The following is a 27,083-nucleotide window of genomic DNA, read 5'->3' as shown; positions in this document are numbered from 1 at the left end:
GTCTCTTAACACTACACCCTGTGATCTGTGCCACCAGAGATATGGTGGTATGAAGTCAAAAGTGGGGAATTCTTAGAGGGAAAGGATGTCCTAAAGGAATTCTGCAGAGTTTGGGGAATCCACCCCCTACTCCATTTTCTGGATTCCAGCCGCTCCTCTAATTATTGAATCCACAACTCCCAGCAGTACCAGGGAGAGAACTGTGAGGACCAAAGGCAGAGCTAAGCAGGCATTCTGGGACTTTGGGGGGCATAGAAGGGAGCCAGGTTAGACGCTCCCTCTCTCTGGACCGTGTGGCTCGCTCTGGATCGGACCGCGTGGCTGGTGGCTGGTCGCTTGGCTCTTGATGAGCTGTCAGGGTGCTATCGGAGTTCCAAGTCAGCAGAGCTGGTAGGACGTTCTAACTAACTTGTATCTCTCTTTCTCTCTCTTTCCCTGGGTTGTAACCTTTTCCTTTCCCTTTGTAAATAAACACATTATTGACCCTTTAGTGTGTGCCTGCAGTACAATTAAATTTTAAGCGCGCGGTTGAGGACCCGCAAACAAGCCACCCAGTTCACATTGCGGTGCCCTGAAACAGAGAACTGGGAAACAGTTCCCAGCCGATGGCCAGAAGCTTCCGTGCGCCCCGAGGTACCACTGGCTGCCTTGGCCCTTCGGCCTCCTCTTCCAGCCTCCCTCTGTCCCACCTCACCTTGCAAGTGAGTCAACCAGAGTGGCTGGTGGTGGTGCTCAGAGGCGATGGACACAGTGTTGAGGGCGACGATCAGGATGACCAGCCAGTAGAAGACTCTGGACTTCACCACGTCGTGGCACTTCCAGCGAAAGATGCGGTTCCAGTGCCTCCAGTGTCGGCTGAGGGAGGGGCCGGAGGTGGAAGCAAAGAGCTGCTTGCTTCCTCCCCAGCTCCCACCTCCCCGGGCTGTCAGACTCGCACTGGCCACGCTGGCCACCTGCTTTCCCCTCCAACCCCCGAAGCCACCAGGCCATGAGCAGCAGAGCCAGACTGGCTAGATTTTGCCCCTGAGCAGCTGAGCTCTTCATCTTCCAGAGAATAGTAGACGCCAAGCTCAGAGGGGATCAGAGAATGCAAAGTGCTCAACACAGTCCGGCTTGGAGTAGGGGCACCGAAGAACATAATCAGCGCCATGTTTTTAAAACCCCCATTCCAGGGGAAACTTTTACTCCCCCCTGGGTGGAACCTGCATTCTTTTATAGATAAGGTGTAGGGGGCCAATCCCATGGCCGAAAGCCAACCTCACCATATTTAGGAAATCATGTAAAGGTCAGCCAAACCAATCATTAGCTACCCCTTTGTCCTGAGGCCTGCCTGCCAAAAGGGACCATATAATCTGCCCTTCTCTTTGATCTGGGCCCTTCCTACCATCCAGGTGCCTCTGGCTTGTGGTTGGGCCCAAGCTTAAGCTTGCATGAAGTTTCCTCTTGTGTTTACAGTGATGTGGCTGGCTTTTTTTGGGTAGTATGTCCCATTTCGCATAACTGGCACCAAGGACTTGAATTAAAGCAACGGGGAGCCACATTTTGCCAACTAAAAGCAACTCTTTAACAAACTAATAATATCTGGTGCTGGGGAGGGTGGGGGACCACCAGTGTCGCCTTTTGGGGAGCAGTCTATCAGTGCTGACCAAGCTTTAAAAACCACCTACTTTCTGACCCAGCACTTTCTAGAACCTGCCCAGCAGAAGGGTTTGCTACCCTTCACACAGTCCCTGGGGCCCCGATTGTGCCTCGAGACTGGAGAGGCTGATTAAATACACGACAGCACATCCGCCTTGTGAAATATCAGCCTCGGGAGATATACAAAGGAAGGTGTGTGTCTGTTGGCCCGGAACAGACACAGACCCTTGAATACACATTACGGAGGAGAAAAGCTGATCTGAAAAGGTTTCAGGTCAATGATAGGATGCTCTGGAAAAAGCAAAACTCCAGAGCAGGAATGGTGAGGGGTGGATCTAGGGAGGGGTGACTAGGAGACATGGGAGGGATTTTAGAGCAGAGAGTATACTGCATATGGGGGTGCAGAGATGGACACAGGTCGCTACACGTTTGTCTCAACCCACTGAATGAACAAAACTGAGTGAGCCTCAGGGAAGCGGCACACCCTCTCAGGGACAATGACTTGTTAATGGAGGCTCACCCTTTGGGTGAGCATTCCCCTGGGGTGGGACAGCCCAGGGAGGCAGTGCTGAGCAAGGCAGGAAAACTGGGAAATCTCTGTACCTTCCCCTTGACTTGGCTGTGCACCTTAACAGAAAAAGATGTGTGTGTTTAGATGTATACAATTGCTTTCAATTTCTTATTTTTTGAAGTTTTGATTATTTGAAGTTCAAGGTCTTATTTATTAGATCCCATGTCTATCACGTTCCTTTACTCAGCAAATATTCGGCATATATGTCAGGCACTGTTTTAGGCACTGAGGTGCCAGTCATTAACAAAAAAAACAAACCTCGTAAAACGTTAAAACCAAACCAAACCTCTGTATGTGTGAGTGTGTGCATGCGTGTGTGCGAGAGACAGAAAGAGAGAAGCAGATATAGGTCTTGGAGGGCTATGCATCTAACTGTTACCATGGTTACCGTTGGCAGGGCAGTGGGGACCTTCATCTTTTCTTTGATGTATTTCTCTATTGATCTTTAAAATCACAGTTATGCATGAATTTGGAAAAGGAACCAGCCAACCAAACAAAGGTACCATCCTCTTGAGACAAAGGCCTGGACCTTGGAGCCAGAGAACCTGTGCACAACCTCCTGCCTGCAGAGCTGCTCGCCCCTTCCAGAGAGGAGCTCCTGGGACCAATTTCCTGCCCAAGTTCCCTCTGAGCAGAGAGTAGGAGCCCAGCAGCCTGTGCCCCCCGCTCCGGTTCCTGCTGCACCTGTGACTCTGTAACTAGGTCATCTGCTCCACGCCTCCCTGGAGGTACAGGGTTCCCTGAGGCCTGACCACTTGGAAGCCCTCAGAGCAGGAAGCAGTTGCTCAGGAGGGCTGCCCTTCTGAAAAATTGGAAAAGCGGCTCTAAAACTACGCGGGGAAGCAACTGACCTCTACCTCCAAGCCTCAGGAGCTTGGGCTGGGAGGGCCCGGCAGACAGGCAGATACTCACATGAACTTGATGATTTTGTCCAAGCCCTCGATTTCATACAGGCTTTCTGTGTCAGAGCCGCCTTCTTCCAAAGACAACTTCCCTGGGGACAGGAGAGGGCCAGTGAGCCAGCCTGCTCGTCCCCATGGGGCTGACATGCTGGGGACCCTGGGATCCACTGACTGGAGACACCTGTGACAGGGGCCTGAGGTGACCTGGATGCTACTATTTCTCCCTGAGACTCAGAGTCCCAAGAATTGAGGAACCCTGAAGGGTCCCCATCTGCTCAGGAGGGATGGGTCACAGATGGCTCTTTGTGCTGTGGGAGGAGCGAGGCCTGACCACCCCGGATAGGAGCATCATGAGGTCTAAGGCTACATTTTAGCAAGTCACCTGTTGGGAGTGACCAAGTGTGGAGATTTACTGAGGGACTGGATAAGGGCAGTAATAAATTAGGCCTTGCATCCAAGGGTGATAAGGCGGTAATAAACTGAGCCTTGCATCCAATTAACGGGGCCTTGCTTCCGGGATGGGACTAGATGAAGGTGATAACGAACTGGGCCTTCCATCAAGGGACATAGCGGTGAGTCACCCTTTTGGAATTTGAGTTTAGAATCTATATAAGAGACCCTTTCCCCCTGTAGGGCTGGCAGTAACTGTGGACCCCACTCTAGGGGCTCCATCTCAGCTGCTGTCCAGGAGCAATAAATTCTGCTTGCTCAGCCTTCCTGCCTCCCGCTTTCCTTTCTTTCGGTCCGTCACAGAAGTTGGGACAAAACATCACCCATACACCAGGGCTGTAGCTTAGGTGTCTGCAGAGTGGCCAGGTAATGCTTGCTGGGTGGCTCACAGGAGGTTAAATGAGGTCATGCTCTCTCCCTGGGGGCACACCGAGAGGGGCAGCTCAAAGCAGGGGAGAGGGCACTGAGTGCGGCCCTTGGCCCGAACCTTCTCTCAGGTCATCCACGTCCATGACCTCGCCCTGCGTGATCCAGCTCATATAGCCACGCAGATCCTCCTCCAGCTGCTGCTTCTCCCGGAGCTTCTGGAAAGTCCCCCTGGACTTGGCCTTCTCCCGCTCCTTGGTGAATTCTCTGAAATGGAACAGGAGAGATGGCGGGGGATGGGGGGAGGAGGGGGGAGAAAAGGGCTGAGGCAGGAGTTTCCATGTTCTGTGTCCACTTCTTCTGGCCCAAGGGTATTTCCTGGAGCACCAGCGCCCTCCTTGGTGGCTGGAGGGCAGCCCCTCTCACCCCCACCCCATTCCATCATCCTCACCCTCAGCAAGGCTGGGAGTGCTCAGCCACCTTATTCCATGTCTTCTTGTCTCAAGTTATTTCTCCTGCCTTGCCTTGGGGTTCCCTTGGACACTAGAGGTTATTGGTATAACAGTCTATTATCCTAACGGAGTCAAATTTTCCACGCTGGTATGACCCTTTAAGTTGGCTCTCAAAGCTTAGAGATTGCGGATCTCAGGTCTAGGCCCAAAAGCAGCCAGACGGCAGGGGAAGGAAAGAACTCGAGGGTCATGGAGGGATCTTCGGCAGAGGCAGCCCAGCCAGAAAGCAGGGTGGGAAAAGGGTGGCCCCAACTCAGTCATCGCTCTGAGGAGCTGGAGCTGAGGGGCAGGGAGGGGTCACTCACAGGCCTGTGGCCCCATTTCTTGGGCCTCAGCACCAACTCAGGGGCAGGTGGGGGCTCTTGACCAATTTGACCCTTTGCTAATCGCGTGAAACTTACAGGTCCCTCTTCAGATGAATGTTGCAAAATGCACAAAGTAAAACCATAGCATTCCAAAGGGACCAATCATATTCAAATATAGTTGTTCAAATATGAAGAAATTGTCTTAAAGCAATATACGTATCTTTATTAACTGATTCCCTCGTGAGAGCTCATCGCAGGCCTAGTAACTATCATTATTTCAAAGCGGTGATGAGTGTAAAGGATATTTGCAATGATTGTGAGGGGACAGGAACAGTGATCTGGCAGGTCACAGGCAGTGCTACCACCACTGTGGCTTGGAGCCGAAGTTCATAGTGGAAGGAAACACTATTTCAGTTAGAGTTAATAAAAAGTGACAGGTTTTTCCTATTTACATTCTGTCTGCATAATATCTTGTGAAGCTTCTGGCTATGGGATAGGACTGCTGCTGGCTTCTAGGCTCTTCACTGTGGCCAGGCAGACAGGCAGCTTCAGAGCTGCTCAGAGAGGAGGGCGCTCATGGAGAAAGACCATCACACTGAGCGCCGATACCATGCTGGACTCGGGTCTAAGGTCTTCACACAGATTGACTCATCAAATCATTTCCCCATCCTGATGAAACAGGAACTGAAATTATACCTATTTGGCAGACATAGGCAGCGAGGCACAGAGAGTTCAGGTAATTTAACAAAAGTCACACAGCAACAGAGGTCACAGAGCTACCCCAAGGGTATAAACTTGGGCAGTCTCGTCCCCACCGTCTGTGCTTAACCTCAAGGTTTTGGGACTCAGCATTGAACATGAGCTTAGGGAAAAGGAAAGAAAATAAAAATCCTTCTGTCTGCATCAGCACGTCCCAGCTCTTCCTCGATAGGCAGGACGTGTGATTATCTAAAGAAGCTCCAGGGCTGTGCAGACTCCAGCCCTGTCCTGCTCCACCTCTCCTTGTTCCTCCTCCCCTTCTTTCTCTACCAGCAGCCTCTGAGCTTCCTTACCCACTCAGGACACCCAGGACCAGGTTGAGGATGAAGAAGGACCCCAGCAGAATCAGGGTGACAAAATAGATCCAGGGCCACTCGTTCCCAATGGCATCGTTCACCTGGGGGGACAGAGGTGTGAGACCTGTCCCTGACTGGGGAACAAGAAGAGAGCCCATCTGGGCCCAGCCAGGGCACCTGTGCCGGCCTGAGGCCCAGGCCCGAGCTGGCAGCCTCTCCCAAGGGGCATTGCTGAGTGTTGACCTGGCCAAGGACAGTGACCCATGTCTCCCTATGAACATCCACCTCTCTGGCTTGACGACCTGAGGGATGCCATTGCCACTTGGTTTCTTTACAGACAAGATTTTTCAAAATAGAAGAGACACTTAAAAGTTTTGGTCTGAATTGGGCCAGATCCTTCCTGAACAACCTCTTTGACCCTAGACAAGTCACCACACATCAGCCTGTCTCTCTAACCAGGATAATGAAGTGTACTCACTGCCCACAGGCTTGTAACAAAGGTCAAATCACACCAGTCGGTCCTTGGAATGTCTGATGATTTGTCTCTATAATATGATTTTATGAGAACTGTTCACACAAACTCTTTCTATTTGCCTCCAAAGGCATGCTACCTTGTGATTAAGGATTCTGGGACTGGAGCCAGATGGATTACAGTCTGATCCATGGCTCAGTTGGTCACTAGGCCCATAACAGTGCTGACGATACTGAGCCTCAGTTTCCTTGTCTATAAAATGAGAGCTTGCCTTCTATTATTGGAGGATGACATGAGAAATACAACCTACAGAACATCTAGCATCTATAATGCTGGCTCTGGTAGCTCAGTCAGTCCTGCCCCCATCACAGTGACCCCACAACACAGGCAGTGTCGCTGTGTTACTCTCACATACAAAGAACTGACAACTGATGAATCCAATACTGGAAAGCAGAGACCAGAATACAGCTTTGCCTGGTGGCAAAAAGAGAGGCTCAGTGAGAGATTTCCTCAGGCCCTTCCTCATGAAATTGAAGGCTCTAGGATATTAGGGATGAGCTGTTCAGTGAGTCTTAAGGAAAAGCAAGGAATTGAGAGCAGAATCCAGGAGCCCTGTCCTAGCGCCCCATCTCTCTGGACAGCAGCCTTGCGGACTGCTCAAAAACACTGGTGTGCATTTCCCAGGGAGAGTGACAGGAGCCCCACAGTGACTGGCAGACTCGCCCCCACCTCCTCCAACAAGACCAGGGGAGTGGGGGGCAGGGGACTCCCCAGGCAGGCACGGGCCCAGACCCACCCAGTAAAGGACGTCGGTCCAGCCCTCCATGGTGATGCACTGGTACACGGTGAGCATGGAGAAGCCGAAGTTGTCGAAGTGGGTGATACCGTGGTTGGGCCCCGGCCAGCCACCCCGACACTCGCTGCCATTGATGGTGCACCGGCGCCCTGAGCCCATCCGGGCACAGGGTGAGGGCTTCTCGTTTTCCACTGTGGCCACGATATCTGCAGGTGGAAGGCGATGCAAGTGTGAGTGTGAGAACGTAGGAGGCAGAGGTAATGGGAGGAGAGATGTCAGGAGCGTTTAAGATCTGTGTGTAACAAGTCTAGGGCCACTTGTACCCCACATACGCGACACGTATGTTTTCTTATGGTGATTCACAAATTGACATGTCATGTTCATTGTTTACCTTGAATACTAGAAACACCAATGGGTAAAAACCATGTCAATAAAAGCTCTTTGAAGTCCTTGATCCTCTAAACATGCAAAGATGGTAGAGAAGAGAACCAACAGTTGGAGAACTGCAGGTTTTGAAGGCTTAACTCAAGACATCGGGCTCGGGTAACCTCTGACCACCTTACAAAGGATCCCTTTAGTTCTTGGGGGCTTTCTCGAGGTCCCTAGTTTTTTAATTTAGATCTGATCCTGTGGATTCCAGGCTAAAGCTAAAACTATGACTACAGGAAAAGTACAGCAAGAAATTGAGGTTTATCTTGAGACTGCAGCTCAGTCCACACCTGGCCCAGAGACAACATTTAGGGAGCGAAGGGTCTAGTTCCGAGCAAGCCATCCCTGGCCCTGGCCCACGCCCCTGGTCGCTGAGCCATCCTTCTCCCAGATCCTCTTGTCCTGGGGAAACTGTGCCCAAGGTCAACAGGCGTGGGAACACTGGCCTAGTCCTGGGGCGGCAGCTCCCCTCGGGCTGTCCAGGACCATCCTCAGCCTCCAGGGGCTCACCTGTCCCAGTGAAGTAGCAAGTCTTGTGCATCTTGCCCTTGAAAAGCTCCAGCCCAATGATGGCGTAAATGATGACCATGAAGAGGACGAGCAGGGCGATGTGGAACAAGGGGAGCATGGCCTTGAAGATGGAGTTGAGGACCACCTGCAGGCCTGCAGTGAGGGCGGGAGGAGAAAGGGGGTGTCGCCTCCCCTCTGGGTCTCATGGCCCTCCCTCTCAACAGCTCTTGGGAAGACTCTGGACACCAAAGGAGAGGGGGACCCAGAAGTAGGCTAGGGAAGGGAGGATGGGTCTGCAGAGGCAATGCCACCCACTGGGCACCCCCGACACCAGCCGGAGGGGTCTGAGCACACGGAAGGCTCTCAGGGCCTTGACGTCCAGGCCGGCCCCTTTGTTGCTCAGGGGGGCTGTGTGGCTTTGGATGACGTTAACCTGTTCCAGAATCACGGTGAACACCCTAGAGGGGAGAAGAAGGAGAGAGGAAGCCAGCCGTCAGGTAGGCCACTGTCCCAGTGGCCCAGGAACCTGTATCCTGTCTGCACTCAGGGACGGCCTAGAGGAGAGATGACAACAGGCTTCATCAGCTGCTAGCTCGCGCCCTGGTTATGCTGGTCTGCAGGATGTATTAGAAAGGATTCTGGGGCCAAGTTCAGACTCAGGGAAAAGAATATTGGATCCATTTTGGACACTGAAGGGGCTCTAGAGGCACGGACAGGCCCTGGCCTAGGGACTGAGGCCACGCTGTGTGGCTGAGGGCTACCAGCCTCCCCTGCTCAGGGGCTGCTTCTGCCACGGGGCTCCTGTACGCTCATCTGATGGTGCCTTTTAGTTTCTTTCCTGCTCATGTCCTCTTCTGCCAGTTTACTCAGGATTTCATTTGAAATCCACCCCAAGCCCCTTCCTTCTGAATCCTCCTTTTGACAGCTGACGGCCTGGGACACACAGCCTGGTGACGGGTGTGAGGGGAGTATTGTTTCTTGGTTGTGCAGCAGAACAGACCACATAGTTCTGCGGGCGGTGAGAGAGTGCACAGAACTCACTCCGGCCAGACCGCTGTTCACTAAGTGCAGAGGCGGATTCACAGACTTCTTCTGTTTCCCCTGCGGTGCCTAAAGCATCCTGGCTAATTAGCAGATAATCAACAGAGTGTTTATTGAATGGCAGGAAGCAGAGTGCAATAGCTGCTAGAGGCAGGACTGCCTTGCTGTGGATCCTGGTCCAGCTGCTAGCTTGCTGTGTGACCTTGGGCCAGTGGCTTGGCTTTTCTGAGCCTTAATTTCCTTAAATGAAAAAATAAGAGCACTTGGGGAGTGAATGAAAGAGATGTCCTAAGAGATGTGTAAAGCACACAGAAGGCACTAAAAAATGCTGCTTTTATGTAGTCACGGTGGTGACTTCAGTCTATGTTATAGACTGAATTGTGCTGGGTCTCTGAACCATAGCAGTCAATTTGACTGGTGTCCTTAGAAGAGGAGGAAATTCGAACCCCTAAAGAGACACCAGGGGGTGTGCACAGAGGATCAGCCACGCGAGGACATGGAGAAGCTGGCCAGTTGCTAGCCGATGAGAGAGCCCTTGGGAGACCAGCGTGGAAACACCTGATCCTGGATTCCCAGTCTCCAAACTGTGAGGAAGCAGACGTCCTCCATGGAAGCCCTTGTGTGTGGGATTCTGTTTTGACAGCCTGCATGAAATAATACAAATTGCTAACATTTTTGCATGCTAATAATAGGTGCTCAATAGAGGGTCCTGGAATAAATAAATAAATGGTAAAAATTGAGAGCCTTATGAACAGCTTGAAACAACAGGCCACTGTAACCACATACATGGCTTCCAATGTTGCATGATGTGAAAAGAATAGAACTGAGAATGCCTCGCCAGGGAAGGGGTATGGAGCCTGCCGAGTAGGCAGTGTTCACGCTCCACAACACCAGCTGCACCCCTGCAGAGTTGGCTCCATGGCCACAGACCACAGGCTGGGGGTCCATCTTGCCTCTGGAATGATAGTGGGGGTGGCAGTGGTAAGCTCAGGGTTTTCAGAGAGCCCCTGTGACTTCAGAGCCCCCTACTGTCGGGCCTCACCCCAGGAAGACGATGATAAAGTCCAGCACGTTCCAGCCACTGCGCAGGTAGGCGTCCTGGTGGAACAGGAAGCCGTAGGCAATGATCTTCATCGCAGCCTCAATGGAGAAGACGATGAGGAAGAAGTACTCCAGTTTCTCCTGTGGGAGGAAGGGGTCACCGCCTGTGCTGTGTTCCAGTGCACCCTGTTCACCCCGCTCTCCCCCTCCAAGCCCACTGCTCCCAGCCTGCCTCAGGACCTTTGCACTCGCTGTTCCCACGCCTGGAATTCCTCCATCCCTGCCTGTCACCACACATGTCCACGCTGCTACCTCTCTCAGTTCCCGCAGCTCTTTAAGCAAAAGTCACCGCTCGCTGAGGCCTTCCCCAGTGATCAAGCACAGCTTGAGCCTTCTCTCAAACTGTCCTTTTCCCTGATTTGTGTTCTTAGCACTTATCCCTAGCTAAAAATACCCTAGGTATTTCAATTTTGTTCATGTTCTATCTTACCCACTAGAATATAAACTCCATGAAGCACAGGGATTTTTTTCATTATTCTACTTTCACGGCCTTGAATTGGACGAGTAAATAAAGGGCCCTAGCAGCTGCCTAATGAAGGTCACTAAGCGGTCTCTCCTGGGGCATCTTTCCTCTTCCACCATCCTGAGGGCTGAGGTAGGAGGTGGGGGAAACATTTCCCAGAACTCCACATGACTGGTCAGGGTCTTGCCTTTAATTCTTTTCTGTGACCTCCCCTGCCCACCCTGACTGCTTGCAGGCAGCCACTTAAAGGCGCAGGCGTTGAGACTGTGTGTGCTATGCACAGGGAGCCTTTGCAGGGAAGACAGGGGCTTTCAGCTCAGTCCCCCTGCCGACTTGCTCAGGTCCTTTCCCTGAAGCCAGATCCTCTCAGATTCCCCACCCTTCACTTGGTCACCCCTTCTCTTTCTCTGGGTCCAAGAGGAAGCGTTTCTAACTGAGAAAGCAGGCTCCTTCTTTCAGCACTGCAGACTTCCTGCAGCCTGGCTTGAGCTCTCACCAGCAACCCAGACAAGCCCAGAATCTCCAAGGAATGCAGTCCGGAACTGTAAAAGTATTTTTTCTTTTTTATGATTTCTAATAACATTTTCTCTAGTTTACTTTATTGTAACACCACAGTAGAGAACACAGCCAACATACAAAATATATGTTAATTGACATATTAATTGACATATTTTATGTTGACATAATATATGCTAATTGACATATATTAACAGGGTGTATATTAACTGGCCACCTGGTTAATATATGTCAATTAACATATATTATGTCAATGTATGGTCAGACTCCTCCTCATCAACAGATTATTAACTACACAGTAGTTAAGTTTGTGGGGAATGAATTTTAACGGGGAGGGGGGTGGCTCTCAGTGCTCCTCACCCCCACATTGCTCAAGGGTCAACTGCATATCCAGAATTGAGCAGTAGGGGCTCTGTGACCTATAGTCTACCCCCCCCCCCCGTTAGCACTAGTCATCAAAGAGCACCCCAGGAAACAGGCCCCAGCTCATTACAGAGGCAGAGCTCAGATATAGGTCCATAGTTCCTCTACCCTGGATGGAGCCAGGTTGGGGAAATGGCCACCCTGTTAATGATTTGGAAGAGAATTTATTTTTACTTCCAAGCGGGCAGGTGTGTGAAGTACCCAGAACCCTCCTAATGTGTGATGTAGAAAATGTCCCGAAAGTACAAAATTTCCCTCCTATACAGACAGGCAAAGAGGCAGTCCTTTACCACACCCCTAATTCTTTCTACTCATTTATAATCCTAATCTTCTTCCAGAAAACAACACTGGAGAATTAAAATGCAAAGTTGGGCCATTTGGCTGAAAGGGATTGTGCTTAATATGTGTGGGACTCAGGGGAGCCACCCACTCCATGGTCTGGGCACCCTCCTGTTGAGAGCGCATTGTGCGCTGCCGAGGAGGGCTCCCTGGAATGGATGAAGGGATGCATCCCTCCTGGGGCATGCTTCCTGGGCGTCAGGGACCCCCTAAGGGGAAGGGGCAGGATGGAGAGTGAGGTCCAGCCAACATTTACATTTTCAGGTAGCTGCAGCCCAAGGGGGCAAAGGGAGAAGTGGGACAGAGGGGAGGAAAAACAGGGCCCAAAATAGGCGCAGCGCTCACTGGCCTGGCAGTCGCCGTCCTGGGAAAGGCACTTGCACCTGCCACTGCCTGTCCCACTGCCTCTGGCCCCGAGCAAGCTTGCCCAGGCCAATTCCTCAGACGGGGTCATTTAGGTTCCACAGGCCTGTGAGCTCCATGCCCTGATCCACCCCATACAGTCTCCCAGCCTGATTCTGGGTGCCGGTACACCCCCATAAGGGCCCTGCGCACACATGGCCCTCACCTTGACCTAGGACGGCTCTCATGTCACAGGAACCAGGTCACCAGTGTCCCGTCGCTGGCCCCCCTCCAGCCTAAGCTCAGGGACAGAGGGACATTCACTCCACAGCTTTTATTAAATGCTTGGTGGGTGTGCTGGCCACGCCGGGCTGTCTCCCCAAGACCACCGTTAGCAGCCAGCCCACAACATCCAGGTTCCTGCTGCCCCCCATAGTTACCCACCAGCTGGGGAGGCCTACACAGAGCACCACAGCTCTGCCTCTAGGGACACATTCCTGGGCCCCCATGAACCCCAGTTTCCCCATTTGTAAAACAGATAAAGCCAGTGGGGGCAGGGAAATGCACTGGACCATGGTGATGATACATGGGTGATTTGGTGATGGGAAACCCAAGGGGATTGCAACTGAGATGGAAAAATGCACAAAAATATGTAAAAATAAACTAATATAATAAAAAATGTAAAAATAAACTATTAAAAAAAGGGTTGAGGGGGGCCCTCCCTGGTGGCACAGGGGGTTAAAGCACTAAGAAGCTAAAGCCACTTTAGCATCCTGGCCCGGAGGTGACCCACATGGCTCGGCAGACCTCCCCTGACCTGGCCCACTGCTCCCCTCAGCAGTGTGCTTCATCCAACTGCCTGTTTTGCTCCCCACTCCGTCTCTGGTGAAGCCTCTCACCTCCCCTCCACCTCTGCCCTGTACCCTAGTTCTGTATGCATAAATAAATAAATCTTTATATATATACATATATATGTAAACAGATAAAGCCACGAAGAGCTGTCTGGAGGGTTAAATGACATCCTGCATGGACGTGTCTGCCTCCTGGCATGTTCCAAATACTCACCCCGGCAGCTCTTCGCACGGGAAACCTGGCCCCCCCCCAAGCTAGGCCCCTGGAACTGGGCCCTCAGAACTGGGCCCCCGGAGCTGGGCTCTCCGAGCCGTCTACTTTCTGCCAGAATCATGTTCTGTTGGCTTAAGCTGTGTTCTACCAGCTTCTGTTGTGCCTTGTTCTTTTGTGTGCTGTCGGTGCCCAGAGCTCCTGTCTGGGTCCCTCCTGTCGGGGGGCTCACCGGGGGCTTGCTTCTGCCAGTCTCAGACTCAATCTGAGCCTCCACAAACCTCAATTTCCTCATTTGTAAAACAGATAAAGCCACAAAGCGCCATTTTGGGGGTTAAATGACACCCTGCATGGACGCGTTCCAACCTGTAACTGCTCTTGCCCTGAACCTGCTCTTTTGCAGTGTCCGGCGGAGGGCACTGAGTCATCTGAGCCAGAAATCAGGGCCTTGCTGGATTCCATTGTTCTCCCCTGGGCTCCACAGCCACTAAGTCTGGGCCTTTCTACTCCTGAAGCCAGGAGTCCACAGCAGACTGGAAATGAAAATCAGGCTGGTCTTTCCAAATCATCCTAGAAGATTTGCTCTAAAGCCCACCCTGCTTCCTGGCACCTAGCAGCCGCCCCTGAAGGTCTCCTGTATCCACCCTCTTTGGCCTCATCCCTGTGCTGCCCGACTTGCCCCTCCTGTTTGTATAGTCTGTGCCCTGATCACCTCCTCTGGGCAGTTCTGCAAGGGCTCTGTGCCCACCAGATAAAATCCAGATGCCTCCAAAGCTTGCAAGGGCCTCCAAGCCCTGCTGCTGAACCCCAGGCCTCCCCGATGACCACATGGTTGCCCCACCAGGCGCAGGAGTGACTTTCCTCATCTCTCCTGTTACCCTGTCTCTGTGCCTTTATCCACAGCGGCCCCTTTGCCCAGGGGCTCCAGGCTCATCATCTCCTCTGAGAGTCCCCACTGGGAGCGTCCTCCTGGTCCCCCTCCCACCATGCTGCTGCTTTTACTGCCTTTTGCCAGAACAAAGCCTCCTGAGACCATACCCCTTGTGTGGCTTCTCTACCTCAGGGACAGGATGGCTGTGTCCTGTCCCTGAGCAGCAGTATTTGGCTGTGGAGGCAGAGTTGTGCTCCAGAGAAGGTGTTTGAGTCTCTGTTGTGGTGGGTGAGGGGAGGTTTTGAGGTTGAGGTCCCTTCACCCCACTTGTTCTGACATTCCCCCAGGGGCGTATCTCCTCCTACCCACTGGGAAATCTACATGGTTCAAGGCTTTCTTCCACTGCCTGTAGTGTCTGCCTAGGGCTGCATGATGGCTGTGATTGGGTGGATGTGTCAGGGTCCCGGCTCCCAGATACTCCAGGTGAGGACTGGGGATTGGGGGCAGGGGGTGATGTTCCATGAGCTGTCGTACAACTGAGAGGAGATAAGCACAGGCCTGGGCATAAGCACATTGAAAGTCTCTGGTGGCACAATGGGTTGAAGCCCGTTCAACACTACAAAGCTCGCTGTAATCACCGCAGCACGAGTTCGATCCCTGGCGAGGGAGCTGTCCCACATGGCGCAGCAGACCACTCCTGTCCTGCCTGCTAGATCCTGGGTATGACCTGACCTTTTACATGCTCTGGAGGTATTGGGACTGGCCACTCCCAAAGTCTAGTGCTGGGGGCAGCAGAGCACAGACACACTCCCCTTGCCCCCAATGACTAGTTTGCAGGCCTGGTCTTCATCTCCAAGGGTCAGCTGGTCCTGACACAGCTGCTCTTCCCACTCTGGGCTTTGTGGGAAGAAGGTGGGAGCCGACTGGGCTCTCCTCCAAAGGGGACTTGTCCAGCCTCAGTCTCCTGGCAGAGACCATGGAGGTGGCTGTCCTGAGACCCTCTCCCCCCATATCTCTGCCCCAAATACTGTGGTCTCTAGGTGGACTGGACTGGTCTCTTCCCAGGCGAAGGCTGGGACCCTTGCTCCTTGGCACTGCCTGAGACCCAGAGCCTGGGCACAACCCCAGGGCCAGTGGGATGACAGAGGACACCAAGAATACCACCCCAGAGGGACCTGAGCTCGGAATCCAAATAAAGCTGACATCTAGATAAAACATGTTTCTTGAGCTCCTCAGCTTAGATGGAAGTCAGCCTGCAATGCCATTTCTGCTATTTTGTAGACAAAGAAAATGGGACTCAGACAGGGTAAGTGGGGGTCCCAAGGCCCTGAGGTGCCCCAACTGCTGAATGAGGGCTGCCTGAGGGCTCACAGGGTATCCAGGGCATGGGCATCATCAAGGCCACCTCAGACCCTCATTTGGAAAATGACCCAGTGAGGGTGAGGGAAGTGGCTATATTTATTTAGCCTGATGGAATCTCGCCCAAATAGACACTATCCGAGTGGGTTTCCCCTGCCATCTTAGCTCCCAGCCGGATCTGCACCCCCTCCCCTTCCTACACCAGAGAACCCAAGTGGTGTTGGGGCTTCTAGACAAGGGGAGCACCGGGGCTAAAGTGACAGGAGGAGTCTGCCACTTGGGGTGTCAGTGAAGAGGGGTAAGGGGTTGACAGGACGCTCACTCAGAGAGGGTGGAAGACCAACCTTGTCCAGGGTAAAATTAATAACAACAGTGAAGGTCTTCTAAGCACCCACGCAGGGGTCAGGCCCTTTTCTAGCCACATACTTACAGTTAATCCTCACTGGAACCCAATAAAGAAGGTACTTTTGCCCTCATTTTATGAATGAGGAAGCTGAAGCACAGAGGAGTTAAGTCATTTTTTCTGGGTTCACACAGCCTAGGGCAGAGGCGGGAAGTGAATTCAGACGGTCTGATTCTAAGTTCCGTGAACCACCCTGCCATAGGTGGGCTTATTCCCTTCTGCCCCCCGCACCCCCCCCCCCCCCCGCCAGAGCAGGGCACAAGATTTTGGCAGCAGACTGGAGCTGCCAGCAGAGTCCAGCTTGAAGGCAGGGGTGTGTGACTTGAAAGCCTGTGCTTCTTATCAACCCTCCAAGATTTACAACTTGGACAACGAGCCCAGGGCTTCTTCATAGCTTTCATTCTTCACTGTCTCAGAGTCCACAGCCCCTTGCCCTGGCATGAAAGATGCAGACTGGGAGGGTGGGGGCGGGGGGGAGCGCTAAATCCCAGAAGAGGAGCTTGGTCCCTGGGTGAGAGAAGGCAAGCTCTGACTGGAGCTGAACCCCAGGCTTTCATTTCGCTTCACCAGCCCCAGGTCCAGGGGACCCTGAGGGTCCAGAATTGCTGCGGGGCCTGGCCAGATCCAGCCTGCCTCTGAAACTTGGACCTCCACAGACGGGGAGGTAGAGTGGGGCTGGAGGGTGCAGTGTCGCAGGCACATTCCGGACCCTATAAAAAGACAACTGTCTGGAATGCCAGCAGCTTAGGCTGGGGCGGAGGACTGCACAGCAACCTGAACCCCAGGAATGTACCCGGGGCCTGGCCCAGTCTGCTGACGTGGGAGGGGCTGAAAGGCACAATCCTGTCTCAGACCCTCTCGCTGCCCCTCCCCCCAGGAGCAAAGCCTGCTTGACCAGTGTCACCAAAAGTCATCCAGAACTTGGAAATAAGGCAAAAGGAGAGTGCCATGTCCTTGAAGTTTTACATGGGAGCATTTTATAGCCGGCTGGGCCTGTTGTCTAAGGCAGGACTTCCCAATCTCGGCCCTATTCACACTTCAGGCCAGAGCATTGGTGGGCAGGACGGGCCGGGCAGGTACTGCAGAAAGCTCAGGGGCAGCCCTGGCCCCCCTGAGAGAGCGGGCACTGACTCCCGCCAATCTCCGGGCTTTGCCAACTGTCCATGCCCCCTTCTCCCAGCCACGGACCCAGGGGCCGGCCTCTGCTTCACACTCAGTGTTCTGCCTGGAGAGGTGCCATGATTCTTCCTTGAGAGAAAACATATCCCCAAGGTCATTGCCTTCCATGCCCACAGTGTACCACCCAGCTTGGTTTTTCTCCATCCACTTTCTGTGCCTCTGAACCAACATGACCCTTTTTTGCTTATCGTTTACATTATTTGTTAGCATGTTTTTTCTATGTTATAAGTCATGTTTTCACTTTTTGAAAATCATATTTTCACACAGGATCACTCTGAGGATGAAATGAAGTAGTCAAAGCAACCCATTTCAAGCCTGTGCCCAATAATAATAGTCATTTTGTTAGGGGGCAAGGATGTGCCTGAATGAACTCTACAGATACAGGTTTCATGGACTCCACCTCCACCCCAGACACCAGAACTCCAAATCCCAGCAACACCAAAGAGCAGCAAACTCCACCTGAGGGTGGAGTTAAGCAGCCAGGTTTGGGTATAAAACCAGACATGTGGGCTTTGTGGGGGGGCTCTCGGCCTTGTGGCTCACGGCTTAAGAACCTTTCTATTAAAAATCTAACATGTTTTGGCCCTCCCTGGTGGCGCAGCGGGTTGAAGCACAGCACTGAGAATCTGAGGCCACTTCCGCACGAGTTCGATTCCCGCCTGCCGCCTGCCCCGGAGGAGACCACATGGCGTGGCAGACCTCTCCTGACCCGCCCGCTGCTCCCCTCAGCAGTGTACTTCGTCGATCTGCCTGTTCTGCTCCCCACTCTGTCTCTGGTGAAGCCTCTCACCGCCCCTGAGCCTCTGGCCTGTACCCCAGTTCTGTATGAATAAATAAATAAATCTTAAAAAAAAAAAAAAAATCTAACATGTTTTGTCTTGATGCTGCGGTGGTAGAAACTATTTAGAGCAGGTAGGTTGGAGGCTCGGGGGTCCCTCCTCTCCCTGCCCTGTAACAATTTTGCTGTTCTGAGTGGGCTCCTTCAGGAATGGTGATGTCCACGAGGCCTCCTTTAATTCAGTCAGGGAGTGGGGTTCCTTCAGAGCTCAGGGGAAAGTGGGTCTTAGAGAGGCAGAGCTGACTTTATGGGTCTTGCTCTGGGCTGGGGTTCTGGTTTTGGCTCTCAGCTGCCTTGGCATCTTGGTGCCCTCCCTGTGGACCCGTTGGGGTCTGTCGATTCCATCTTCCTGCTTCTCTGGGAAGCTGGACCTTTGACCTTGTCCCCAGCCTCTACTCCCTTGGGAAAATTCTGAGGTGTGCTCTCACTGGGCACCACGCTTTCCAGCCTAAGATCAGCTTTTCTCGTAGGCAAGCAGAAGCCTGCCTAGGGCTAGGCGGGGTGTGCTGAGTGTCCCTTCAGGCCTGGGCAGGCAGCTACCAGCAGGAGGTAGTAGGAGGATAGTGAGGGGCCGAGACCTGTGCCGCTGCTCAGGGAAGCAGAGATGGGCATTGCCCTCTCTCTGCTGGGGCCCAGGAAGCCATCCCAGCATCCCAGCAGAGGGTCCAGCCTATCCACCCAGCCGCTGGGCCTGCACAGGGCCTAACCCATTCTGTGCCTGGGTTCACTGTGGCCTGGGGATTCCTCTGCACCACAGACCCGCCTCTCCCACCTAGCTGACTTCAAGCCCCCTGTCTGCCCACTGCAAGGCCACAGAGCTGCCAGAACATTGGTGCTGGAGGCTTTTCTTGCCACCCTGTGGTCACTGGGCTCCTAAGGAACTCCTTGCCCTTGGGGTCTCAGTTTCCTCCTCTCTCTTAAGAAGGACCCCCGTTTTTCCTGCTAAGTCAGAGGAGTATCCCAGCTCCTGACTTTGCCTTAGGAAATCTGGGAGTGGAGGAGATGAGGAGCAGGGAAAAGGCCCTGGCAGGGACACCCAGGCCTTGCGGGGAGCCCAAAATGGGTGTCAGGGTTTGCCACCCACTATCGGGGGGTGCTGCTGCCCCCAACTCTGTTTGTGCACTAGGCAATCATAGGAAGCCTTTCTTGCCCCCCAAGTACCCCACCCCAGTCAATCTGGCATCCCCCAAAGTGGGAAGCTTCTCCCACACCACGAGCAGCCTTGCAAATCTAGTCGCTGGGTGGACACGGCTCCTGTGCCTTGACTTGTGTGAAGGGGGACTCGCTGGGTGCCTCGCTGTCCCCAGCCTGCTCCCCCAGCGCTGCCTGTCCTGGTAAGTGATACAGCCTGCTGCTCAGTCACCCAGTCCAAAACCCGTGTCACCCTGGCTTTCTTCCCCCACCACATCTCCATCTCTGCATCTAGCAGTCATCAAGTCCCCTGCAGTTTTCTCCTAAATGTCTGTTCCCTTCACCCCAGATCCAGCTACCATGGCCAGGGCCTGGGGCCCGTCTCCCCCATTTTCTGCCAGGTGACTCCAGGGTCCTCATTAGTCCTTTCCGTGCTACCCACCCAGATGGCCGCTCCTACCCACACTCGTGGGGCTTCTAAACCTCTATACCCCCTCCTGCCTTTGCCTCCAGCCCTTGGCCCAAGCAGTTCCCTCAGCTGCCCGGCTTTTTTCCATGCCCATCATCCAGGACTCCCTATTTCATCATCAGGGCTCAGGGCCAATGAAAATGTGGGGCTCCTCCTTCAAACAGTAGGAAGTACGTGCCAATCAGGGGACTAAAACATAAAGCTTTGCCTTCCTCCCTCAGTCCCTTTGTCCACCACCTGTCCAGGTGTCTGATGGTGCCAGTGTATGTGCAGGGCCAGTGACGGCCCTCATGGTGACTTCCCTTCCGCCTGTGATGGCGTGTATGCACAGCCCCCTGAACGTCCCCCCACACCCCACCTGGCAGGCAGATGTCAGGTGCCCTGGCCAGAGATATCAAATGCCCTTCACACAGGCCTCTGCTGGGACCCCAGGGACAGGTAACACCCCCAAAGAAGCACCAGGACCCATGCAGGGGCTGGACCAGATGCCCAACCCTGCAGTCACCCACTGCATCAGCCCAGAGTGGGAGCAGACACCTCTGTGCACTCCCTGAGATGCCAAAGAGCCTGTGACCCTCCCAGGTCTCTCCTGGGTGGCCAGGGGGCCAGAGATGAGTGGAGAGCCAGGTCTTTGAGGAAGAGGTGGGGGGAGGTATGTGTCAGAGCTTTTACTGTGTAAACCCCATTGGACTTCACCCCAAAACATGGAGTCACAGATGAAATGACACCAACCACAGAGTGTTAGCCCCCACCTCAGCTGCACAGTGCACCCCTCCCCCAGAAGCTGGCCCTGCCCCCACCCCTCAGCTCTCAGTTCTACACCCCACCCTCCCGAGGCCTCCCTGACCCCAGCGTCCCTCCAGTAAGTATCAGAGTGCCTCCAACCGCTCACATTTCCATTTCTGTTTAAGTACTGCTTTCACTGGTGTCGTTGTAATTACTTATTCCATTGATTTAATTAAACGTTGTGAAGATAGGAATTACACCTATCTGGGTCACAAGTTTATCCCCCGTATTGCCAACGCTATAATAGGCACCAAGTGCACATTTGTTAAATGAATGTGAAAGGTAATGAAGAATTGGTCTCTGGGCTTCCATTCATAAAAACTCAGGGCTAATTTGGACACCCAGAAAGTCCATAACTTCAGGTCAGGTGCCTCCAGACAGCCAGTGATGTGGGCGAGAGGTAAGCTCTAATCTCACTTTCACCTGCTCTGACGCCTCCCCCTGCCTTCTGCCTGGGCTTTGTGGTGATGACATGTAATGGAGCAGGGGAGTGAGGAGACCACTGCTAGCAGCTGCCCATGTGCCCCCCACCCTTCACCGTAGGGGACCCCTCACTGGCACTACTATCCCATTCCATCCTGTCTTTCAAGGCCCCATTTGCTGCTTTGGAAGGGTTTCTGCTCAGCTTGTCCTCTTCCAGAGAACTCATCCTCCTGTTTCTATGAGCTCTAAACCTTATCCAAGATCTTTCACACAAGCCCACAAGAGAAAAGAAAGCAATTTTGATGGCAGCCATTTTGTTTCAAGATGAAAGACTCATCCCCAATTTCATGCCTGGGGAGGACAGAGCTCCTTTCTCAATCAATTCCTTAAGTGCTTGAAATGGAACCAAGGTCTAGACATATGAAATCCTGAGAGTCCTCCCAGCTTCAGGAACACAGAACACCAGACTTGTCTCTGGGAAGACCCCGAGCTCTGGAAACGCTTTCCTCGCTAACCCGGCTCTGCCCGTACTCAGTCCCACTCTCCTTCCACACGTGGGAGTGTAGAGTTGTTTTCAGAATAGAGCCAAGCACATACTTGGAATCCCAGCTTCTTACCAACTCAAGATAGATCCCCATGGAAACCAGCAGAAAGGAAAGGCAGAGATAAATATCTTTCTGTCAGGCCCGGATACCCACTAATCAGCCTCCTGCCTCCCCGCCTGCTGTAACAGTGAAGAGAAATTCCTGTTGAAATGGTGGCGCCATTGTTCGGTCCCCTCGGGGGTCTGGGCAGTAAATGCCAGAAACCACAGTTCCTGAAGGGGCTTCCCCACCGGCCTCACAACCGTTACAAGGTCAGATCAGAGAGAACTGTGTTTTCGACACTATGACAAAAACAGGAGGTAGGGAGACCTTGGGCAGGGCACCCAAATCTTCTGAGCCTCAGTCTCCTGCGCTTATAATGGGTTTGATGAAAGTACTTTTCTCCCATCGAAGCTGAATACGATAATGATGTGAAAGCTTTAGCATCCAGTAAACATGTATAGCCGTCAGCTGGCTTATCATCTAGCTCTTGGGTAAATCAGTCCTTTGAGCTCCTCAGGTCTCAGCTCTCTCACCTATACAGCAGAAGAGGAGATGGGACAGCCTGATTCTAGAAAGTTCCTTCAGTTCTGGCATTCTACACTTCTGTGTCCCTGTAACTGGTTGGGGGCTGAGGTGAATTGTCTCTGGCCAGCAAGCTCAGTAGAAGCATGTTCCTTCTGCATTATATCTAGGGAAGGGAAATTGGCATTCAGTTTTCATCACTGGCTGGCTGACCTTACTAGGTACCTCAGTCTCCCCATTTGTCCAATAATGGCAGGAATCCAGAAAGAGCAGCTTTACTCTGCAATGCCCATTGAGCCACTCAGCTAGGCCAGCAGGTGGTTCGGAAGGTGGGGACTGTATCTCCAGGGGGTGGATGCACCACCCTCATCCACCACCAGGAGTCCACCAAAGTGGGTGGGTGGCCCCAGCCTGGGGCTGCAGGCCGACAAGAGAGGGCTGGAGCTTATCTTACCAGGCCGAGGTTCAAGGTGTTGTTGTCGTCCTCTGGCATGGGCAGGTACACAGCTAGGGCCACGCAGTTGGCAAAGATGGTGAGCAAGATGATGGTCTCGAAGGGTCTGGAGCCAGGGTTAAGGAGAGCCCTGAGGCCACCTGGGATTTGCAGGGGTGAGGGGAAGAGAGCGCCGAGGGTCAGTCAGGACGATGAGCATCATGCCAAGCTGACAGGCTCAGGCAGTGCAGTCCTTGTTCTCCTGCAGATAGAGAAAGGGCCACTCCCAACTGGGGCCCTGGCTCCCCATCACCACAGTAGGAGGGCCTGTGGTGCTCTGGCTCCAGGCTGAGGGCTATTCTAAGTCCCACAGCCCACCCCTCCCATGGAGCCATGACTTTCTGAGATCCTCACCAGATAGTCTATGGGGGGACTGACTCAGAGAGATGGCAAGGGGGGGCTCAGAGAGATGTGGGGGAGGATTCAGGCTCAGAGCCCATAGCACAGGATCAGAAAGGGAGCGGAGAGATGGAACCAGAATCTCTGAGCCCAAGGAAGCAATGGATAGGAGATGGACCAGCGCCCCCAGAGCCCTGCACACACACTGGGGTACACACCTCAAACACTTCCCCCGGTGGGCCCACTTTCCAGAGAACACGTAGGCCCATTCTTTTCCCAGTTTGCTGGTGAGAAGCACAGACCAACCAGAGGACATGGGAACCATGTGGACAGAGTTGAGGAGAAGAAAGGGGGGAGGATGTGACTTGTTTGAGAGGTTATGGGGGTAGGATGGGGTGGGGTGGGGTAGATGGGGTGACAGGCATATTAAGATGGGTTTGGTTGAAGCCTCCTATAACCTCTAGTGTGTGGGAGAGGAAGGGGCCATGGGGACAGGGGCTGGAGGAAAAAGCCCCAAGGAGCCAGAGTGGAGAAGGGAGAACCCACCAACCTTCCAGGTCAGCTTGCTGCCCAGACGGGCAGGTGGAAGGTCAACAGGAGGCCGGAAGTGGCCGAGTGCAGCTGTGGGGACCAGACTGACCACCTACTCAAACCATCTCAGCCTGGCCCATGGTTTTTCGGTTTTGCTTTTCATCTTCCCATTATCTCTCATTCTCTTTTCTTCCAGAACAGCTGGTGGGAGCTGTTCCTAGACTTCCAGAACCCTTCAGAAATATTCCAAATATTCCCTACCCACTTGACATAGGCCTCCCCTCCTCTCTATAGCTCCTTCCTCCCTCCCCCAAATAACCCACATATTTTCATCATTCTTCCTCCCAGAGCTGAGCAAACATAGAAAGGGATCAAGTCTCTGTCCCCTGGGTGGTGAGTCTGAGCTAAAATAGCCAGTCCTGCTTGGCCTGGGCCTTGCAACAATTCACCCCTTTCTGGCTATTTCTCCCCCAGCTCCATCCCCAGCTGGGATTTTCCCAAGTGGAAGCCTTCCTTAGCTCTACCTTCCTCTTCACTTTCACCCCAACAATCAAGGGGAGTGGATTTCCTCACAGAGACCATCCCCACCCCCATCCTATTCCAAAATGAAGCTGTTTCGAAATCTTGAGGGGCCCTATGATACTGTGGATTTGGGTCCACATTATTGGCTGGGAGCAGCCTCACCAGAAACCCCGCTAGTTCCTCCTCTAGTTCCTCCTCGTCCCCCTACAGGGGAAAGGGCTTCTTTATGCCATTCTGTGGCAGCTCACCTCCCTCACCCACTCTCCTGGTGCCCAGAATTTGTGGCTGTGACACCCCTGCCTCCCTCTCCCACATCACGCATGCCGCCCCATGCAGCGAGGGTCCTAAAGGATACTTCCATTCCACGATGCTGATGCAGGCCTTCCTCACCGGGTTCTGCAAGGTGAGGCAGAACAAGGCCCGGGGTGGCCTGGGCAGGATCTCAGGAACGGGCTTCTTGGGCTGTTTCTTCCTCAGGCCCTCATCCTGGGGTGAGGATGGCTCCATGGCTTCCCTGGCAGCCTCGCTCTCTCCCGCTCCCCCACCCCACTGCCCTCTCCTCCCTGCGTCCCCAGTGCCTGGTCTTGGGGACTGGGCCTTCTGAGCCCTGCTGAGCCAGCCAGTGGGCGGGGGCAGGAGGATTACTCTCCCTGCTCCCAGCGAGTAAAATTAGCCTGCCTGGGCTCCCCGCTGCCCAGCCAGAGCTCTCAGGCCAGACAGCTGTCATTCCTCCCCAGTCCAGCCAGTGACGTCCCAATATGTCCCCATGAGATGGGGTGGGGGGTGGGGGCAGAAGGAACTCACACAGGCCTGGGATGGGGCAGGGGAGACGGGGAAGGTTTCAGGACTGGGGCCGCAGAGTTGGGGAATCAGGTTGTTTATTACATGGTCCTCAAGCTTCAAGCTGAGTCTTTGTGCCAAAATTAGCTTTTGCCTCCCTAAACCCAGACACTGTCTTGAAGAGATGCAGAGTGTTGAACTCATCAGAACTTCACAGGGAACCCCCACCCAACTCAGTACCTGCAATTAATTGTAGGGCCAAACCCGCACCCCCCACCTCACCTACCCCATGCATACGCCAGAGAACAGCTGACAGCGCCACACTGGGATGAAAAATTCCAGAAGAGCCTGAATGTGCACACCTAGGCACAGCACTGTCACAAGGGGTCGTGAGTGGATGATTTGTGGGTTCTCCCCACCCCTGCGGCCCCCAACCTTGCTGAGCTGAGTGGTCTCTCTGGGACCCCTCCTCACACAGTCTCTGGCCCTGGCCAAGTTGCCTGTGGTGTTACTTGGATGTGTGATGTCTGATCTGACAGAGCACCTGGTAACAGCAGCAAGTGCTGAGGTAGAAATAGAAGAATAACTGGGCCACGGGCAGGTGAGGACATTGATGGAGGAATCACAAAGCTCAACAAATCTTTTGCAGACACACTGCCAGAACAGTCATGTGGTCTCAGCCCCCTGAAGGCTAGTCTCTGAAGAGAAAAACCACATCCTGGCCAGCCCAGAGCCAAATGGAGGAAAAGGCCACACTGGGGCTTAGGGAAGGGTGTGCGGGTGATGCCCACTACCAAGGAAGCCAGAGGGCATCCTACTGGACACCTTTCACCTCTTCTCAAGTCTGTGGGGTCTGTCTGGGCTGAGAGCAGGGTCATCCTCCCCCTCTGAGGGCCTTTCCCAGGGAGCAGGCTCTCAAAGAGAGAGTGGCCATCCTGTGGCCGGCAGAGGCATTGCACAACCCACTAGAGCCGGGCTTGCCCCTGGGGACTGCGGGACCCTGGCAGGGCCTGCAGCCAAGGAGGAGATGCCTGGCCACACTAGCAGTTGGGCACAAGTTGGAACTGGAGTTTCCAGTGGAGGAGGCAGAGGAGTGGGAGCCAGATGAGGGGAGGACAGTCCTGGTTGCCTTCCTGCAGCCCGGAGGCAGGGCAGAGCGCCGTGGTAGCTTCCCGGCCCGCCACCCTCGTCCCTGACACCTCTGCATCCTGGCTACCCGAGTATCCAATTTAATCTTAGGAAATCCAACAAGAAGATAAAATATTCCTACCATGCCACATAAAACTCGCCATTTCACATATTGTCTTTCATTCCCTTTCTGGAAAATTAGCAAGTGCCCATGGATGTTCTCCCAGAGGCACTTAGTCCAAGAGATGGAAGCTAGGCGTGGACATGCATCCACTCCAGGCAATTTCAAACCAAACCTTCAGCATCTTAGCACACTTTTCCTGGCATTATGAGTCCCGTCTTGAGAATACTTGTACCCCGGGCCCTCCGTGGTGGCGGGTGCAGAGGCTTCAGGCGCTGCACTCCAAAGCCAGCCACAGCCGCTCCAGCGCAAGTTGGACCCGCAGCCCCGCAGGTGACTCTCATGGGGCGGCTGTCTGGCCCTCTGCACCCCTCGGCAGTGTGCCAAAACCAACATTCTGGGCCCTCCCTGGTGGCGCAGTGGGTTCAGGTACAGCAGTAAGCAGCCGCAGCCACTTGGGCGTGAGTTCCATCCTGCCCCGGAGCGGACCCACATAGTGTGGCAGACCACCCCTGACCCACCCCATGCTCCCCTCAGCAGGGTTCTCTGTCGAACTTCCTGTTCTGCTCTCCACTCTGTCTTCAGTCAATCATCTCATCGCCCCTGCACCTCTGGCCTGTACCCCAGTTCTGTATGCATCAAGAAATAAATCTTTCAAAATAAATAAATTCTACCCTGACTATACTAGGACTGTGGTGTAGGTTCTAGAATACAAAGTACTGATGTCACAGGCTGGTCCCCAGGAAAAGGGGAGGTTCCAAAGGTTCCTCGTCCCACACAGAGGAGGGTGGTGCTGAGTGGGGAGGGAGGAGAAGCTGAACCGGAGACTGAGTGAGGAGGAAGGAAGCAGCTTGGAGAGCCAGAAGGAGACCTGAGGAAGCCACATGGAGCAAAGGCAGACATGTGAAGAACCGTGTTGATTTCTCGGCCCTGGACGGGGTGAAAGAGATGTGGGTGAGAGACCCGTGGCGAGGTCGACTATGGCACCGTTTTTCTTGATACGGATTGTGCTTTTTCTGTCCCAGACTTGTCTGACCCTCTTCTTCATGGGGCTTCCTCATCCTGCTCTCCATCTGGCCCTACATCTTGCTTCCTTCCTTTTCCTCAGATTCCCTCCTTTTCTCTCCTTGTCTCTGCTGGAACCTGGAGCTCCCCCTTTTCCTGGGGACCACCCTGTTACAGGGATAGGGAGAAGCAGCCCTCGTTTCTGGGTCCTGGCCTCGCTGAAACAGAAGCCGGTGAAAGACTGGTGGGGAAGTTTACAATAGCAGCTTTGATCTTGATTTTGACTTGGCTCTTTTCCTCCTG

The 27,083-nt window shown here is 53.5% G+C and overlaps 1 protein-coding gene across 1 annotated transcript in view; it reads right to left on the bottom strand.

Moving 5' to 3' along the window:
• CACNA1S (calcium channel, voltage-dependent, L type, alpha 1S subunit) overlaps window positions 1–24,253 on the bottom strand; it is a 56,679-nt gene extending 32,426 nt beyond the window's left edge. Inside the window, exons 1-10 of the mRNA XM_004685249.2 lie at window positions 24,102–24,253; window positions 22,316–22,421; window positions 10,090–10,229; window positions 8,322–8,464; window positions 8,007–8,159; window positions 7,068–7,273; window positions 5,797–5,900; window positions 4,049–4,194; window positions 3,122–3,203; window positions 695–855 (exon numbers count right to left, since the gene is read on the bottom strand). Coding sequence (XP_004685306.1) covers window positions 695–855; window positions 3,122–3,203; window positions 4,049–4,194; window positions 5,797–5,900; window positions 7,068–7,273; window positions 8,007–8,159; window positions 8,322–8,464; window positions 10,090–10,229; window positions 22,316–22,421; window positions 24,102–24,253 — 1,393 coding nt within the window. The remainder of the gene's footprint in view (window positions 1–694; window positions 856–3,121; window positions 3,204–4,048; window positions 4,195–5,796; window positions 5,901–7,067; window positions 7,274–8,006; window positions 8,160–8,321; window positions 8,465–10,089; window positions 10,230–22,315; window positions 22,422–24,101) is intronic.
• Window positions 24,254–27,083: the final 2,830 nt, after the last annotated feature.

Source organism: Condylura cristata, unplaced genomic scaffold (genome assembly GCF_000260355.1).
Source record: "Condylura cristata isolate star-nosed mole 26May11 unplaced genomic scaffold, ConCri1.0 scaffold00018, whole genome shotgun sequence".
Taxonomy (NCBI): domain Eukaryota; kingdom Metazoa; phylum Chordata; class Mammalia; order Eulipotyphla; family Talpidae; genus Condylura; species Condylura cristata.
Note: the sequence above shows the minus strand (reverse complement) of the source record. Positions and strands in the feature narration are given on the sequence as shown.